Source organism: Zeus faber (genome assembly GCF_960531495.2).
Source record: "Zeus faber genome assembly, chromosome: 16".
Lineage (NCBI taxonomy): Eukaryota > Metazoa > Chordata > Actinopteri > Zeiformes > Zeidae > Zeus > Zeus faber.
In genome coordinates, this window is record NC_137202.1 from 12475108 (window position 1) to 12493139 (window position 18032).

The 18032-nt window shown below is 46.1% G+C and overlaps 1 protein-coding gene across 1 annotated transcript in view; it reads left to right on the forward strand.

Annotated features, from left to right (window-relative positions):
• Window positions 1–310: 310 nt before the first annotated feature.
• Window positions 311–18032, forward strand: part of ttc27 (tetratricopeptide repeat domain 27) — a gene marked incomplete at its 5' end in the record, with an annotated part of 114316 nt that continues 96594 nt past the window's right edge. Inside the window, 5 exons of the mRNA XM_080016375.1 lie at window positions 311–422; window positions 1117–1224; window positions 2262–2495; window positions 10280–10451; window positions 16350–16479. Of these exons, the coding sequence (XP_079872501.1) occupies window positions 311–422; window positions 1117–1224; window positions 2262–2495; window positions 10280–10451; window positions 16350–16479 (756 nt within the window). The remainder of the gene's footprint in view (window positions 423–1116; window positions 1225–2261; window positions 2496–10279; window positions 10452–16349; window positions 16480–18032) is intronic.

Genomic DNA, 18032 nt, shown 5'->3' on the forward strand with positions numbered 1-18032 from the left:
GTTGTCCTTCCTTGGACCAATTTTGGTATACACTAACCCCTGCATACCGGAAACACGCCGCAAGACTTATCGTTGGAGATACGGTCGTCCAGCCATCACAATTTGGCCCTTGGCAAAGCGGCTCAGATCCTTACGCTTGCCCATTTTTCCTGCTTCCGACACATCAACTTCAAGAAGTGACTGTTCACTCGCTGACGAATACCTTCCCGCCCCTTGACAGGTGCCATTGGAACGAGATGAGCAATGCTGTTCACTTCACCTGTCAGTGGTTTTAATGTTGTGGCTGATCGGTGTGTACTCTACCTTCACTATGGCACGAGACATCCCCCGTTCCTTTGGAGAAATTGCGGAAGGCAAGGACTTGGCCTACAAATACAAGAGGATCCCCTTCGGTCGAGACCTGAAAGACAAACCCAAGGAACGTCACCCGTGCCCTGGGTGCAGGGCCCCTACCACTGACACGTGACGATAAGCGTCTTTCAGCCGATTGTGGTACATCTTGAACATTATACCAACAGCTTCTGTATTGTGCATAAACAATGTTCATCCAATAAAGGTCTGTCGCCCAGTACTCATGAAACTCATTGGCCCTCAGAGGTGTGAACCATTCTCGGCCTCAACGCTGCTACCGTATTTTTATTTTTTATTTTTTGTTACTTCGCCGCTCTCCGATGAAGAGTCACGCCGCGTTGCAGCGGCGGGTCGCGCGTCCTGGCGAACGAGGCTTTCCCCCGGAGGACGTCGGTGGCGTCAACGGACGAGAGCGAAGCTGCTGTCTCGTGTCAGCGCGCTAAAAACAAACAAAAAACGCCAGCCCCTCCCGGTGCGGAGGCGGGGGTGGAGCGGAGGCCACGTTTACTCCGCTCGCTCCGCCGCTTGCAAACGGGCCCCGTTCACACCGGCGGCCGGGAAACACCTGTGATGAGTGGCCGTCCTCCTCGAGGCATCCACGCTCTCCTTTCACGACCGTTCAAGGAGGTGGAGCGGGGCAAGAGGGGAGGCCTGTCTGCGGGGGGTCAATAAAGATGGAGCCTGGGCTTTTCCTGGCGGTCAGATATCATGACGACAGGGTTTTGATTGTTATTTTTTATTTTTCCCCCTCACCTCTTTACGCAGATGGTGCCGTCGTCGAGGACGGGGAGGCATACGTTCGACCGGAGCCGAGCGCGGCCGACGGCAACGCCGCGACGAAATGTGTCGCCGCGCACTTGCAGGGGTTGCCACGTGTGGCAACATGTTTGTGAGGCCTATTTTGAAACCCCACATTTTACTTTCAAATGTTTACTTGCTGCGTTGCACAGTCGTCGTTGTGATCGTAATTGTCATTCTGTTTTGCATTTGATTGAAAATAACTACTGCACATGTCTATTCTTGAGATGTTTAGTCCTTGTGTATTTTATGTATCTTGAGTGTTTTGTGGATGTACTTTTATATCTGTACTCGCGTCACATTATTTTTGATGACTTGTATTTATTATTGTAACCATTTATTATTATTTTTTTTTTATTAATAAATACAAAAAAAAAAGCTACTTTCTTGTCTTATCTTGCTGGAATTTGGAAGTTGGTTTCGGCCCAAACCGCCACTGACGGCGCGTTACCTCGGGAAACGATGCGAGACACGCGAACGATTCGTCCGTCGCGAACGTTCGCTTCTCGGTGACTCGGGAGTCGCGCCCCCCGGGGGGGGGGGGGGGGGGGGGGGAGAGAGCCACTCCTTCGTGACCTGGCGAAGCCGGGCACACGCCGTGCGTTCACTGTCGCTGAGACTCGAACCTCGATCCACGGAGGAGAGGAGCAACGCGGCCAGGCGAGCTCCTTAGGTTTGGGTTGAGCGAACCGAAAACAAAAACCGAGGACTAAACGAATGGGTTGGGGGGGGGGGGGGGGGGGGGTTGCCATAGTTCATATTGAAAGTGACCGATTCACACTTTGCATTCCACGACGATAAATAATAACGTTAACTCTTGTTTCTTAATAATCATGCGAAATCGAACGACTTTTTTTATTTCTTTTATTTTTTATTTGTATTTTTTTTTTTTTTTTTTTTTTTTTACAACTGAGTCACTCGCCACGAACCGAATCTCGAAAAAAGAGTCGAACCTTTCATCACAAACATCAAGACACACACACACACACACACGCACGCCGACCCGCTTTCCCACGATGCACCGCGCGTCTGTCATGGCTGCTCACTGACACCGCTTCCACACCACATGGGTGGAAAACGTTAGCGAACACATATCCACCGTCCGCCCGGAGGCTGCCGTGCGTCGGCCCGCGACAAAGACACATCGCGCGGATTGTCGCCGCCGCCGGCGCCGCTGCCGCCGCTGTTCTTGTTCGTAAACTCCGAACTCCCCTCCCGCCCCGAGCTGGAAGGAAGGAGCTGCCGCGCGGGGGGGATGCTGCGGGACGTCGAGGTCCCGGTTCTCCGCGGGTCTTCCACGGCCCGCGACGCCGCCGAGTGGAAGCGGGAGACGCTCAGCTCCGCGGGTAAGACGCGGCGGGCGGCGGGAGGCTGAAGGATCCGTTCGGCGGCGAAAGGTGGTGAACGGCCGAGCGCAGGAATTACGCCTTACGGCTGGATAATTTCCCCCCGTAGACGGTTCGTTCCCGGGGGCTCGCGTTTCTAAAGCGTCAACCGGCGACGGAGGTGACGGCCGCGGCGGCGTTAAGCCACCGCCGGCGATGTGTTATGGGCTTCGGCGGGATGGAGCGGCGTAGGGCGGCTTGTGAATACGCCGCCGCACGTAAGTTACGGCAGGTTTGGCTAGCTGGTGGGGATGCGCGGCTCAGGAACGATTCGTTCGGAAGGGAACGCACGGATCCTTTTACATGACTCGAGGGTGGGCACCCCGGCCAGAGAGTGGCTCAGTGTGCGAGCCTTTGAAAATAACGAGTGGGGATTGAACTGATGTGCGGGGAGAAAAACGTCAAACGTGTCTTCTTTGGCGCTCAACCAATAATAAATAAGTTTGACAGAAGTAAATGTTGAGTTTTTTTTTTTTTTTTTTTGTGATTCCCATTTTTCAGTTCTCTGCCAAAATCTGTACTGTTTTGAGAGAATTTGGCTGGAAGATGTTTCCACTATTCTTCCGTCCAAATAATAGACTTGACAGAATTGAATGATTTCTGTGACCCCCTTCACAACCGTTCACTATGAACTGAATCTGAGTGACTGAATATTACCAGTAGGCAGCAGAAGCTCTCGTTAGTATTTGTTCAAGCTTTGACTCTACGCCTGAGTCATTTAAATGATCTGTTCGCCACGAACAAGTTGTTTTTGAGTCGTGCATGCATCGCAGCACATGACAGGCATCTTGAGCAGCAGCTGTACATTGTGTCAGATAGGACAGGTTATCGTCTTCATGTGATGATGCTGTGACAGGTTGTCTTCTTCAGGTGATGCTGCGACAGGTTCAAGTTCGAGAGATTATTTGTCAGGTTGTCTTCACGTGATGAATGGACAGGTTGTCTTCGTGTGATGCTGTGACAGGTTATCATCTTCACGTGATGATGCTGTGACAGGTTATCATCTTCACGTGATGATGCTGTGACAGGTTATCATCTTCACGTGATGATGCTGTGATAGGTTGTCTTCTTCATGTGATGCTGTGACAGGTTGTCTTCTTCATGTGATGCTGTGACAGGTTGTCTTCTTCATGTGATGCTGTGACAGGTTCAAGTTCGAGAGATTATATGTCAGGTTGTCTTCACGTGATGATGTGACAGGTTGTCTTCATGTGATGATGTGACAGGTTGTCTTCATGTGATGCTGTGACAGGTTGTCTTCATGTGATGCTGTGACAGGTTGTCTTCAGGTGATGATGCTGTGACAGGTTATCATCTTCAGGTGATGATGCTGTGACAGGTTGTATTCTTCAGGTGATGATGCTGTGACAGGTTGTATTCTTCAGGTGATGATGCTGTGACAGGTTGTATTCTTCAGGTGATGATGCCGTGACAGGTTATCTTCTTCATGTGATGATGCTGTGACAGGTTGTCTTCTTCATGTGATGCTGTGACAGGTTGTCTTCAGGTGATGATGCTGTGACAGGTTATCATCTTCTTGTGATGATGCTGTGACAGGTTGTATTCTTCAGGTGATGATGCTGTGACAGGTTATCATCTTCATGTGATGATGCTGTGACAAGTTATCGTCTTCATGTGATGATGCTGTGACAGGTTGTCTTCTTCATGTGATGATGCTGTGACAGGTTGTCTTCTTCATGTGATGATGCTGTGACAGGTTGTCTTCAGGTGATGATGCCGTGACATGTTGTCTTCAGGTGATGATGCTGTGTCAGGTTATCGTCTTCATGTGATGATGCTGTCACAGGTTATCGTCTTCATGTGATGATGCTGTGTCAGGTTGTCATCTTCATGTGATGATGCTGTGTCAGGTTGTCATCTTCATGTGATGATGCTGTGATGACCACTGGAACCACGATTCAAAAACTTCGCCGCAGCTGCCATTCACTTCCTGCTTGTACCAGATCAGTTGCGTTCCTGAGGGGCAAAGCGGACCCCGCCACCAACGATTGAAACGGCACATAGAGGAGCACATGCAGAACCCAAATACATTTAGTGGCTGCTCAAGTGCCAGCTAAATAAATGATCATTTTTTTTTTTTTTTTTTTTTTTTTTATCAAAATAATGTCATGGATTAAAATTTTAAGTAAGCAGAGGTGCACCTGCCAAGACGTAATCAAAATCGAAATTGAGTATTTAGTCTTTGCTGTTGTCAGACAGTGGGTGCTGTGCTTGGGCAGGTGACAGTGAAGCCGAAGACAACAGGGATATTTTTCACCGCCGGACTCTGCTGTGTCGACCGCACCTGAGTGATGCTCAGTTGTCATCCTCTGGCTGATGCCTTTGGAACAGATTATCATTGCGTGAGGTGAAACTGCCCCCCCCCCCCAAGGGGAAATCTGTTATTAATGAGGCAGTCACCTTCCGTGAAGGCAATAAACCACATGTACTGTGTGCGTAACGACTAAGGCGGTGGATCCTAAGTTCAGACTTTTGCCCAAACAGAATGAATGCGACGAGTACTCGCCCCCCGAACCCCAGGGATAGAAAAGTGGAACGGAGACTTGGTCACCAGCAGCATCCTCTTTTCTTTTATTAGAGAACAAAACAGCAGTGCTTCTCTCAAATAGCTGGCCAAATACTGTTTCCTAAGTGTCTGGTAGCTTGCAGTAGCTGTTCTTATGTTCTTACTTCATTTGGAACAGAAAGCTAAAGGAAAACTGTGGGAGTCAACTGGACTGATTGGCGTAAAGATTTTCATTGATCCCGCGTTGAGAGAAGAGCTTCAGCCGACTGTCGTGCGATGGGGCAATCGTGACCATGTTCTTCAGCGATGCGGTTGCCCCATTGCACAGTATTTCGGTAAAAATACCAGTTTTTCTTGAACACTACAGGTACTCCTCGCTTAATAACCGAGTTCTGTTCCTAAAACCAGGTTGTTAAGCGACTTGGTCGATAAGCGAGGACCCGTATTATTTCACGGTAAGGGGGCGTGCCCTCTGTGAACGCTAGTGTAGTGAATACTGACAGACTGCGGGGAGGAAACTGAGAACAGTGATTCGATGAGATGTATACAGTGTATATAGTTTATATAGTGTATAGATGTGTATATATAGTGTATAAAAGATGATGCACGATGAGATGCTTGACGCTGAGACGCCGTGGTATTTTACAGACTGGTCAGAGAGCTGGTCGTAAGTTCCAACAGTCGTTAAACCGGTAGGTCGTTAAGTGAGGAGTACCTGTAATGTTATTGACTCAGTAACTAACTACTACAATTGGTTGCAGATAAAGAAGACCAATATCCTGCTTATATTTTGGGGGAATTTGCTCTCTAAATTCGCAGTTTTTTTCCCCCGTTGTGTCATAGCTCATGATTTGCATTTCTAAACTACCATTCAAAAAAAACTAAGTTATCAGAGCCATGCAGCGGAAGCCCTGGAGAGAAAAAAGAGAATATTTTGCTTTGCAAGTAAAACTTTCCTTAAATTCTTTTTCGAGTTCTTGAAAAACAAAAAAACCTACCTGGGATTCGTGAAACACGTGGAGACCCTCCATCTTTGTCATGCTTCCCGTGTACCAGATGACGAAACCCAGTTATTTCTCAACTGGATTCATGTGCCTGTTCATGTTGAGGTGTAATGGGTTGATGCTCTGTCAACACCAAAATTCATGCAAATTGAATGTGCAATTAAGCCAGGGTGAAAATACCCAAATAGGCAATTGCTATCAGAGAACTCATCTGCCTGGTCCCTGAAGACACTTTCTCTCCCCCTGGCACAATGAACCAAGTGGTTCAATAAAAGTAAATCTGCTATTGATGTTTGCTTTGACAGCACTCCTGCTCTATCAATATCATCACGAATCACTTTGAACCAGCTTTGTTATGATGGTTGTCATTAGGGGTGTCACGATTGTGATTTGAATCCAACATTGATCGTAATGAGCGTTCACTTTCGAACTTGGAAATCACAATCGGGGTCGTGATTCTCTGCGTACTTTGTGGGTAATATTGTCCGACATGGTCGCCATATTGGGGCGGTCAAGATCAGCTGATGAACAAATGCGGTCTGCGCTGGGGGGTGCGGGGCCCTCTAACGGAGTCAACTCCGGCTCCGAACCGACTTGGGGTTTGGAGCGATGCGGTGGAGAGTTTGATGCGCCGCATCCCTCAACACACACTGCACCCCCCCACCTGGCACTAGGGCTGCAAGAACGAAATTTGAATAGAATTTGACTGTTATAAAAAACCCAATAAAGTTCAATATAAGTTCATCCATTTTGTTGCACAGTTGACGCGCATTAGAGAGAAACCCGATAACGGGATTTGGCAGAGGCGCATGAGCGTTGCCCTCTCCTCCGGTTTTTCACTGTGTGTACAAGGGAGAGTGAGCCTTTGACCAGAATGTCGAGTAATTCTATAGATGAAAGTTGAAAATAAACCCGACCATCACTGACGGAATATCCTTTAGTGCAGAGGTTCCCAACCACTGGCTCACAGATTTGCCACCGGACCGTGAGAACACGGGTGGGGTTTTTTCAGGAGCGACCTGCTCCACAGCGGAGCAGCAGCAGGAAATGGAGTAAATTAAATACATCTAGAGTTTTTATTTGCTTTGTTTGGAGAAAAGATTGCTCTGATTGGAGCTGGAGGTAGTAATTTTCCTTTTCCTTCCAGCGTTCCCCTCCTGCAAGAATAGCATCTGTTTTTCTGCGCCTATTTTTGTGAGCAACTTGTGTAATTAGTAACTTATTGCTTATTATTCTAAAGTTCCGTTTAGCTAAGGCTCTTAACTGTTTAGGTGTGTTTAAATATATCTTCTCATATTTTTGTTTTTATATTTTTTAATATTCAAATAAAAGTTACTTATTGAGAAATAAGTGTTTGTCTTTACAAATCAAAACTCAATCGTGTAACACTGGCATAGCCGTCAGTGCTGGAGGCGGAAAAAGATAAAATCGAAAGTCAAAACGAATCATGGGTTTGGAGAATCGTGACACCCCTAGTTGTACTCAGTCTATTAGGTCTAAAATGTATTGAAACACTGAGGTGTTAATGAGATATGGTAATGTGTACTAAGTAGAAGCCACTGCATGCAATGTCTTCCCGTATGTTTGGGAGTGCAATGCTAATTTGCGAAGTACTAGAGTGGGTGGGGTGGTGGTAAATTAAGTTTGGCGTTAACTGAATAAAGAATAGTATGTCTGTGTTGTTCACGCTTTGAAACATAGTTACCGTGGACATTGGAAGTGGCTGGCTTAGAAATTCCTCATTGTAGCTCCCAAAACCACGCTGCCAATCTTCCCCAGACAGTTTTGTAAAAAGAACAATTCCGCTTTGTGTTGGCTTGCAATAATTATGGTTTGTAGCAAGAAACTCATAGATTGGGGAATAATTTGGCTTTCTACAGTGTTTCTTTCTCCCCCAATGACTTCCACCAGTGCCATTAAAGCTGGCATCTCAGCTGACAGGCAGCTGAGATGTTATTTACAAGCGGCAGTGCCCATTCCTCTGCCTTTCATTATCCCTCCCTCATAACGCTAAATCCTTTTTGTTATTGCTTCCTTCCTTCTTTCCTTCCTTTCCTCTCTCTGTCCATCTCCACAGTGAGGTGAGTGCTATTATCAAGGCCCTTGGATTTCATTAGATCAGCGCCAAGGTGAAATATTTTGGCAGCACCTTTACGGGATCTGATTGCACAGCAGTTGCTTATTAAAAGGGCCACTGGCCGCCAGTTGTTTGGGGGAGATGGTGGCGCTGATTTGGTCTTGAGAAGGTTGAGAAGGTTGCATGGATATCGGTCTCCGTGAGGGAAAAGTTGGTGCCGGTCAACGTGTCCTGGAAGATTTCAATTTCCCCGACAAATGGGAGAGATTCCGTTCAAATATGATCTGTTTATTGAGCTTAAAAACAATTAAATAGCAGGCTATATAGAGAATGAGAATCATCAAGGCATGTATGTGTATATGATTTTTCTATTGAATATTAAAAATAAAACAAGTCCGTCAGTTGACGCCATATTAAAAGTAAATACATAAAAATTATGAATATTACTACATGAAATCAAATAAATTCCGTCCATGACCAATCAGTAACAAGTGGATGCCGCTAAAATACAATTTCTATCAAATCAAAAACAAATATGGCATGTAGGTCTTAATAAATTAAGTTTGTCGTGTTCGGACGTCTCGGTTGGCATATGTTACACAATCACTATTTACCGTCTGCTTTGGGTCGGAACTTAAATATCCCCCAAAAAAACGCCAAACTATGGATGTATTTGTCCCGACGCTACATCACATTTCCGTTTCTCCTCAGAGTTCTAGACGCTGGCTCCTGTCAACTGTGTTTACAAGTGCAACCTGTCCACGAGGGAAGGGGCGGGGCTTAGTTCGATATCGACAAATGTGATTGGTCAGAGGTGAAGCTTTCAGATCAGTTTTAGATCGTCCAAACTGATTGGCTTTCCGTTGCAACTTGCCGAGCGCAGGAATAAACAGATCTGCAGACTTTTTTAGAGAAATGGTCCACCCAGCACTAATTCAAATTGTGCTTGGAATTATTTTCACCGGACATGATGACCGGAGAGATTTAAATATGTCGGCGTGCCACAGATTTTCCCGGTCAAAAACCGGCAATTACCTGTACGACGAAAACGCCGATGGATATGTGTCTCATGTTTGGATGGTGCGCCCTTTTGGACTGTATCCATGTTATCAATGAGGCATTATGATGGCCTGAAGGTAATGAAAAGCAGATAGAAGCCCCCCCGAAACCATCCCCAGCAAAAGCCGTCTTTGATTTTGCATTCAAGGCATGTCAAGCTGTCAGGTGCTGTCCGCCTGGAGATTGGCTGAACAACGCTCTCTGGGAGCGGACTGAGCTAAAAGGATTGTTTTGCTGTTTTTTTTCCCTCAGAAGAAGAAAGGCATTTGGGAAAAGAGTTTAAGTTGACATTGTTATTCCTCTGTTGTGACATGTCTCTTCTCGTCAATGGAAATAGGCATGTCAATCTCCTCAAATGTAGTCGGTCCGGCAATTGCATCGCTCACTACTTATTATTCATGTGGGTTTTGTTTCTGTGTTTCTGAACGCTCGTTGGGAAGGAATCAAAATAAACGCGTTGGAGTTTGTCAAATAAGTGGTACAAACAAACAATGGTACCATTGCCCCCGTCGCCTTTCTTTCTGGTCCATTTGTTCTCTCTCTCTCTCTCCGTCGTTCCCTCTATCCACCTGGGCAAGCAGAGCACAATCACTTCTAATGAGAACTGGTCTCCTCGCTCAAATAAAATGCTAATGAAGGCTGAGGCTGAGAGCTCCTCCTTCCTGGTGGGGCCTGTTCCATCAGCCGATGCCATTTCTGTTTTTTCAAATCATCTCCGCTCTCTTTTGCAGTTTCGTCTCCAGTGCAGATGCAAGATTGTGTGTGTGTGTGCAGGTGCTTAGAGATGTCTGGGGCTGAGCGCACTGCCCTTTATCACAGGAAGCCGTATCAATAGGTTTTACTCGAAGGGAAAGTTGCTGATCTATTTTACCCAGATTGAGATGAGAAGGTCGATAGCAATTTCATCCCTGTGTCCATTACTCGGATAATGAAGGGCTGCATGCTAATCGTGTTAGGTCAGTTGACTGATGTGCAGTTTGGAGGCAACAGTGAAACAAAAGATTTATTTACAAGGAAAAATGTTGTACATGTAATGTTTGGACGTGGTTGCTCTGAACATGTTTCTTGTTTTCAGCAGATGTGGGCCCTTTGCTGCAGTCCCTGCTGGAGGGTGACTTTGAGGGCGTCCTGCTGAGCCCACAGGTGCTAGAGCTGCTGGGGGGAGACGGCGGCTGCCAGGATGGGGAGAGCATCGAGGCCTTCCTGGAGCGACGACTTCTCTTGTACCTGTCGGACGCCAAGGATGACAGGTAACCAAGCCCTCCTCCCCTAAGGGATTGTTAAGAGTATCTAAGGCACGAGGAAAACAAACTAATTAAGCAGCCTGAATGTTTACACAGGGAAACAAATTGCGTCTGTGATTTCATTTCTGGTTAAATTGTGTCTGATCACACCTCGATACAGAGATTCGGTGCCTCAGCGTAGTGTCCAGTGCACCATGTCTTCATGAAGTGCTTGGAATCGCTTCTCCTGCTCTATTGCTCTTTACTGGGATATAAAACATAAATATATATATATATATATATATTCGTTTTTTGTTTGTTTATTCAGGGTGTTGGATCAAAAATTTATCCAAATGAGCGTTCCATTTCCAACTGGGGAATCAAAATTGCGAGTTCGAGATTCTCCCTGTATTTTTGTGGTTAATATTGTCCGACATGATCATCATATTGGGGCGGTCAAGATCTGCCAGTAAACAAGTGCAGTGTGCACTGGGGGTTGTGGGCCCCTCCACGGAGTCGACTGCGGCTCGGAACCGACTTGGGAGTTTGGCCAAGAAACTGAAACTGTGGTCGGCTAGGGAGAGGTCCACTGCGTCGCATCCCTCAACGCACACTGCAATCGACCTGGCACTAGGGCTGCAGGAACAAAAATTGGAATATTGCAAAAAAAAAAATCAATAAGGTTCAATATAAATTCATCAGGTTTGTTGCAGAGTGAGGGCACATTGGAGATCGGCGTGTCTCCCTCTCCTCGCGTTTCACTGTGTGTAAAGGAGTGTGCGCCTTTGACCAGAATGTTCAGTAATTCCAAAGATGTGACGATGAAAGAGGGAAATAAACCCGACGAATATCCTCGAATGCTGAGGTTCGCGGCTCGCGGACTGTGCCAGGCCGCGGACTATTTGACCACGGGAACACGGGCAGGATTTCCACGAGCGATCTGCGATCTGCTCCACAGCAGAGCAGCAACTGGAAATGTAGTAAATTAAATACACCTAGAGTTTTGATTTGCTTTGTTTGGACGAAAGATCGCTCTAATTGGAACTTCAGATAGTATTTGCCTTTTACTACCAGCGCTCCCTTCCGTTTTGCTGTACTAATTTTGGTGAGTAACTCAAATGTAGTGTAATAAGTAACTTATTGTTTATAATTCTTTAATATAGTTTTGCTAAAGCTCTTAAGTGTTTCGGCGTGTTCTCATATTTTTGTTGTTTTTATAATTTTTAATATTCAAATAAAAGTTACTAACTGAGAAACAAGTTTTTTTCTTTACAAATCATGACTCGATAGTCAAACATAGCATAGCTGTCAGTGCTGGAAAAAAATACATATGTGACCCACCGCGGTACATTTTGTACCGTTTGACTTTGACTTTGAATCAGAGCTTCAAAAAAAGATGTCACTTGTGTGAATCAAGGAAATATTTTTAAAGCTATGACTTGTTAATGACGAGGGTGCTGCAAACTGCGTTTCTGAGATAATCACCCTTTTTTATTTAAGAACCGGTTAATATTTGAGGAGATACGGTATCTATAAAACATGCTCCGAATCTTGCGATTCCAGAAAAAACAAGCTTGATGACCCGGGAAAAGGAGGAGATCGAATGACCCGGAAAGGGAGGTTGAAGTCCGTCCCTTGCCATGACAGTGATTTTAAATATTTTTAAATATTTTTATATGGACATGTGGCCCGGTCGACCATAGAGACACAATGAAGGAGGCGCAGACAGAACCTCTGTGTAAAGCCGAAGTCGCTTTTTTTACCTGCCCTGAATACTACCCCGGAGTTGAAGAACAATCTTTAATCGTCACACAGCACACGACTAAAACACATGCATTCATGCAAACACAAACACATGCTTTGGATGGTGGCCGGTGAAATGGCTTGTCCTTCCTCCGGGGGGTAGCCAGGAGCATTCAACGACGCGCTCCGCGACCTGGTTCCATATGTCCATTGCTGGTCAGACGACAACGAAGATGTTGTGCATGTTTTAGGTGGGGGTCCTTACAGATGTAACATGAGGAAACCCCAGGTGAGCACGGGGAGAACATGCAAACTCCACACAGAAAGGCCCCTAATTGGGAGATAACCCACTGGAACACGATGCCAACAGTGCTCCAGGTGGGATTTGAACCCAGGACCTTCCTGCTGTGAGGCAGCAGTGCAATGCACTGTGCCCACCGTGTGCAGATGGAAAATAACCTGGGATGGCTGTGTCCCTTCTTATTCTAAACTTCTTTTCAGACACTTTCTCTCCTTCCACTCACACATAGCACTCTCCTCACTTCCCTTTCTCCTCTCCATCCACACTATCCTGGACACCTACCCACTATCAGATTAATTTATGCACACAATAACAATGAACTTGAACCCCCCCCACAGACACACACACACACACACACACACACACACACACACACACACACACAGACACACACACACACACATTGTTCTCTGTATTTAAAACGTGTCAATAATCAATAAGCAAATCAGCAACAACAGCTCTTAGGACTCTGGTACAATGTAGGCTCATATAAAACACATGTAAATTGATTGCACCCTTCACAAAAACATTTCTATGTGGCTTTTAGCTTGTTTCTATTGAAAATGCTCACGTAGCTGTGGGCAGTTAGTTAAAAAAAATAGACCTGTGCAAAAATAGAGAAATGCTGTATGGTGGCGCACAGATCCCGTGGCCGGTGGAGCCGCAGCTGTGGATTAACATGGATTTAATAGGAAGCAGCACGTACCCAACGGTACGTGCATCCCTAGTGTGTGTGTTTGTGTGGGTGTGTGTGTGTGTGGGTGTGTGTACAGTATATGTGTATATTTATTTTTAACCATTGGGGATGTTTCACAAAGGAAGGAAATCAGCACTTCACTAAGCTACTAAAAAGGAGTCTTTTTCTTGTTAAGCGTTTTTTATTATTCCTACTCCTCTCTATTCCGGCTGTCATGAATTATTAATTTTTAATAAGGACAGCTTAACATCTCCCTCCTCTGTCCCTCTGGGATTTTGTGTTCTGAAGAGGGGAATCTGGATTGCAGCACGAGTCGCCTGCACCAGTCCCCCCCCCCCCCTCACACACACACACACACACACACACACACACACACACACACACGCACACACTTCCCTCCCCCCCTCTGCACCGGATCCATCTTCCCGACTTACACCAGCTTCTATGACTTTGTCACCCTGATGGATGGGCACCTGGGAATGCTATCAGGAAGCGGCCCTCTCTGGGAATCCCATCTTTGGTGCATCTCTGCCTTTTTCCCTTGCAGTTAAAAAAAAAAATCCAAAGGTGCCAATTGACACAATGATGATGCTGGTTTATTGATACGATCATGAAGAGAATTTAATCAAGAAAAGGAAAAAACATATCTGCTGACCATGAGGTAGATGGTTGTGTTCGTGATGTTGCGAACTTCTGCTCGCGTTGAAGAAAAAAACATTGTTGTGTAGTTCTTGGAAAAATATCAAGAGTTTAAATGTTTGTCCTGTACATTGTTTTTCTTGCTTGTATTTCATCTCGTTGTATTAGACTGTAGACATATTGGAACAGTATTCTTTGTTGAAAATACACATCGTTGAAACATTGAAAAACAATTTGCTCATGCCGTTGTTTTAAATCATGTTTGTGCTTTTATCATGCCAATCCCTGAAAAGCAAAACTCTTAAATAACCCAGCATTGTTTGACATTAAAATACAAATTTAGGGACATTGTTTTTCATCTCCTGTATATTACCTTTCTGAAATGAAATGCAGGTTCCATGCCATATTGGAATCCAGTCCCAATCGTTCTGGTGCTGTAAGGCTGCAAGGGAATGCATGTTGGTTGTTTTTTCACAAAGAGCTTTGCTTTTTTTGAAATTGTGATGTGGAAATCCTGCCAGAGTGAATCTAATCAGCTGTCCAGTCAGTGCAGGGTAATGTAATACGTGTGGACAGCTCTGTCCAAAGACACGGGTTCAAGGAGGAAGACGGAGACTGGGGGTTTTGTTTTGTTTTTTTAATTATAATTAAATAAACAAACGAAAAGGCTCGCTGGCCAAACGGGATCATAAATGCATGCCCAACCGCGCATTGGTATCCTTCATGCAGTGGAACCACTGCAGCGGGGCTGCTGACTTAATGGCCAGAAACTCCTCGACCGTGCTGTACCTTGTTTCCCATTCGGAGAGCTTCCGGCTGATGTACAGCTCCGGTCGGTCGGTCCCCTCCACCTGCTGGGACAACACTGCCCCCAGACCTCTCTCGGACGCGTCAGTCTGCACGCAGAAAGGGAGAGAGAAGTTAGGTGTTAACACCACTGGCTTCCCACAGAGAGCTGATTTTTCTTTCTCAAACGCCTGCTGCCACTTCTCCGTCCACTGGACCTGATCTGACGCAACCTTTCAAGTTCAATCAGACAGAGGGGTGGTCAGCTCTGAAAAGAGGGCTACAAATCTCCTGTGGTAGCCGGCCAGCCCCAAGAACCGCTTTACCTCTTTCTTTGTCTTGGGCCGCAGACTGCCCGCAACCGCCACAGTTTTATCTATCTGGGGTCCGTACCCCCCAGTGATACCGTACCCCCCTCTGCACAACCGCACACTTCTGAGGGTTGGCGGTGAGCCCCGCCCCCCTCAGGGACTCTTCAACTGCACCCACATGCTGAATGTGCCGCTCTAAAGCTCACGCTATTAATAATTACGTCAATGCATGAGTTTCTGAAAGGCGGCTGGGGCCCCGAACAACCCTAACGGGCGCGTGACAATCTGGTACAACCCCCGCGTAGTGGGGTTGACTGATTTTTCCTTGGACTCAACAACAAGGGAATCTGCCAGGAACGCCCCGTTGATCGTCGTCCCCCCTCATCTTCTGTAGACAGCTGTTCAGAAGGGGGGCGGCTGGACATTCCTCACCCTGGGTCCATCGCTGGCCCCGCAGCAGCCCCGCCATCGCCTCCCGGTCCAGCGCTCGGTCCCTTGCCATCTCCTCGAACTGGTGAGCCTGCGCTGCCCGCATGGTGGCGAGGGCAGTGATCATCTGCTCAAGCGAGGACGGGGAGCTGCCTTTCACGCTGCCTCCCTCCATAGTCCCTGTTCAGGTGCCGCTTGTGGACAGCTCTGTCCACAGACACGGGTTCAGGGAGGGAGACGGGAGACTTTGTGGCAGTGAGGTGCCAAACCCGAGTGGTTAAATAAACGAATAAAAAGGCCCGCTGGCCAAACGGGAACATTAATGATAAATCTGAGTTCTTTGTGTGCGTTAGGGTCCGTTCCGCGATCCGGTGCGCAGGTTCTCAGATCCTGAGCCGCGCGCCCTCTTTGCAAGACAAACAACACAAAAGAAGATTCTCCCAGTCGACCACTCAGCGGCAGCAGGCTGATCGAGTCGGAACAGCTGCGCCGGTGCGGGACTGAGCCCGCGCTGCAGCCCGCAAACCGCGGCTTAACCACGCCCCCTCATTTGCCATAATATGTATGTAATGAGAGCGTGGAACAATAATTTATATCTTGCATGAAATGAATACATATGATGTTTTGTAAGTGGAATGTATTTCAAGCTGGCACCTTGATGTTTTAGAGATTAAAATAAGTCTACTTTTGGACAGACATGTCCAACAGACATGTTATGTCTGTTGGACTTTTCTAATTATTAAACTCATTCTGTACATTATATACCACATCTCAAAACTTTATTTATTTTATCTATCTATCCATCTATCTATCTATCTATCTATCTATCTATTTGTTTATTTGTTTATTTGTTTTATTTTTTACGCTAATTTAACTTTCCCCGCCCCAAACCTCCATGGTCAACAATATGTGGCATCTTCATATCCTTTATCCTCCATACTTGGCATTACATTTTTTTCCACTTTGAAACTTTGACAGGCGTGTCACTCCTAAACTACCTCCCACCCCTCGTCTCTCAGGTTGCTGGTTGTTCTGGCTCTGATGGTGGCTTGCCTTCACCTCTTTGCCCAGACTAATTGGACGGGTCCCCCTGTCACCATCCACGTCCAGGACCTGCTTCCCCCCGCCCTGCTGGCCCCCTTCTCCCAGGTACGCTGACACCACAGACACCTTGTGTAACCATGGCTCGGCAATGAGTCAATGGCAAATCATCGTTCTTTTGGGGTCTGTATGTATCTTTGTCTGTTTTTTTTTTTTGTTTTTTTTTTGTTTTTTTACACATACATGTGGCTGTATACTGTATCTTTAAATGATTAGTTGTGAATTTTTTTAAGCTAAAATCAAAACTACCTACGTACTACATGAGCATTGAGTATAAAGCGGTTAAAAATATCCAAACTACTATGTCTATATTAGGCACACGGCAGATAATTTGGAGTCATTTTATCATCACCTCCATGATTCCCAAATCAAAACTAAATTTGCATTGTTAGAATTTCTATATTTTTGTCCCCTAATTAAATGACTGTTTCAAATATGAAAAACCTTAGCCTGGGAACCAGACAAATCTGCAAGCCCATGTTTTATTTGCTCTTAGATGGGTCAGATGGGTCCGGTCCCGCTCCCGTTCAGACAGATTTCCAGCCGCCCTGGCCCGGGTCAGGCCAGTCACCACCGTTTACCTCATATGTGGCGGGTCTGATACAAAGACTGTGCAGATGTGAGCCGTCGAGGCATTTTCATAATCAACTGAGATGGATGCTGCTGATATGGAACGGTCTGTTGAATCCGCTGTCTTGACAGTATTATACAAACTGGACGGTAAATTTTCCATAAAAGATGAACAAATGACTGCACTTTAAGCTTTTTTTGATAAGAAAGATGTCCCGATGTTCCATCGCTCAGCGTTTGCGTCACACGTTTCATTGCTCTGATCGGTTGTAGGTCCATCCAGTTGCGTCCAGAGACATTTTGGTCGGCGCGTGTTGGTAACGCCCCCTGGAAATCGAAAATGAATGTAGAGATTCCAGACCAATGTGTCTGGTCTGGCGATGTCATGCTAGTAAAACGTAATAGGCTACTCAAAAAGACTACATTGCTCCTGGTACTGCATTCTCACCTCTGAATTCTCCGAACCTATTCAATATCAATGCATGGAAGCACAACATCACGTTTGGAAGTCACTGGTGATGATCTGTGGAGTGTTTCTTTTTCTACAACACTTCACAGTTTTCAAAATTGTCTGAGTGTCTTTTTCTAAAAGACATGAAGACATTTTATAAAACTTATTACAACCTTAAGAAATGTCAACATTAAATCACAAAACACAATGAGCTATCAAATCGGGGGGTGGGGGGGGGGGGGGGGGAAGAACGGCTGAGCCTTTATGTTTTTAAGTCGTGTTGGGGTTTTTCCGCCCCCTAATTATTTCTCCGGTGGTTAGTTAGTTTTAATCGGCCCGTGAGCAACACCACTTTCCGAGTACGTCCACCGGGAGCCGGAGCCTTTTTTTAAATTTTTTTATACATATGTTTTTTTCCTTTTCTTCCAACCCATTCAGTCATCAGGAGAGCAATTTTCCAATCATCGCCACTGTGGGAACCTGCTTATTGAGGTGTGTGTGTGTGTGTGCGTGTGCGTGTGCGTGTGCGTGTGTGTGTGTGTGTGTGTGTGTGTGTGTGTGTGTGTGTGTGCGTGTGCGT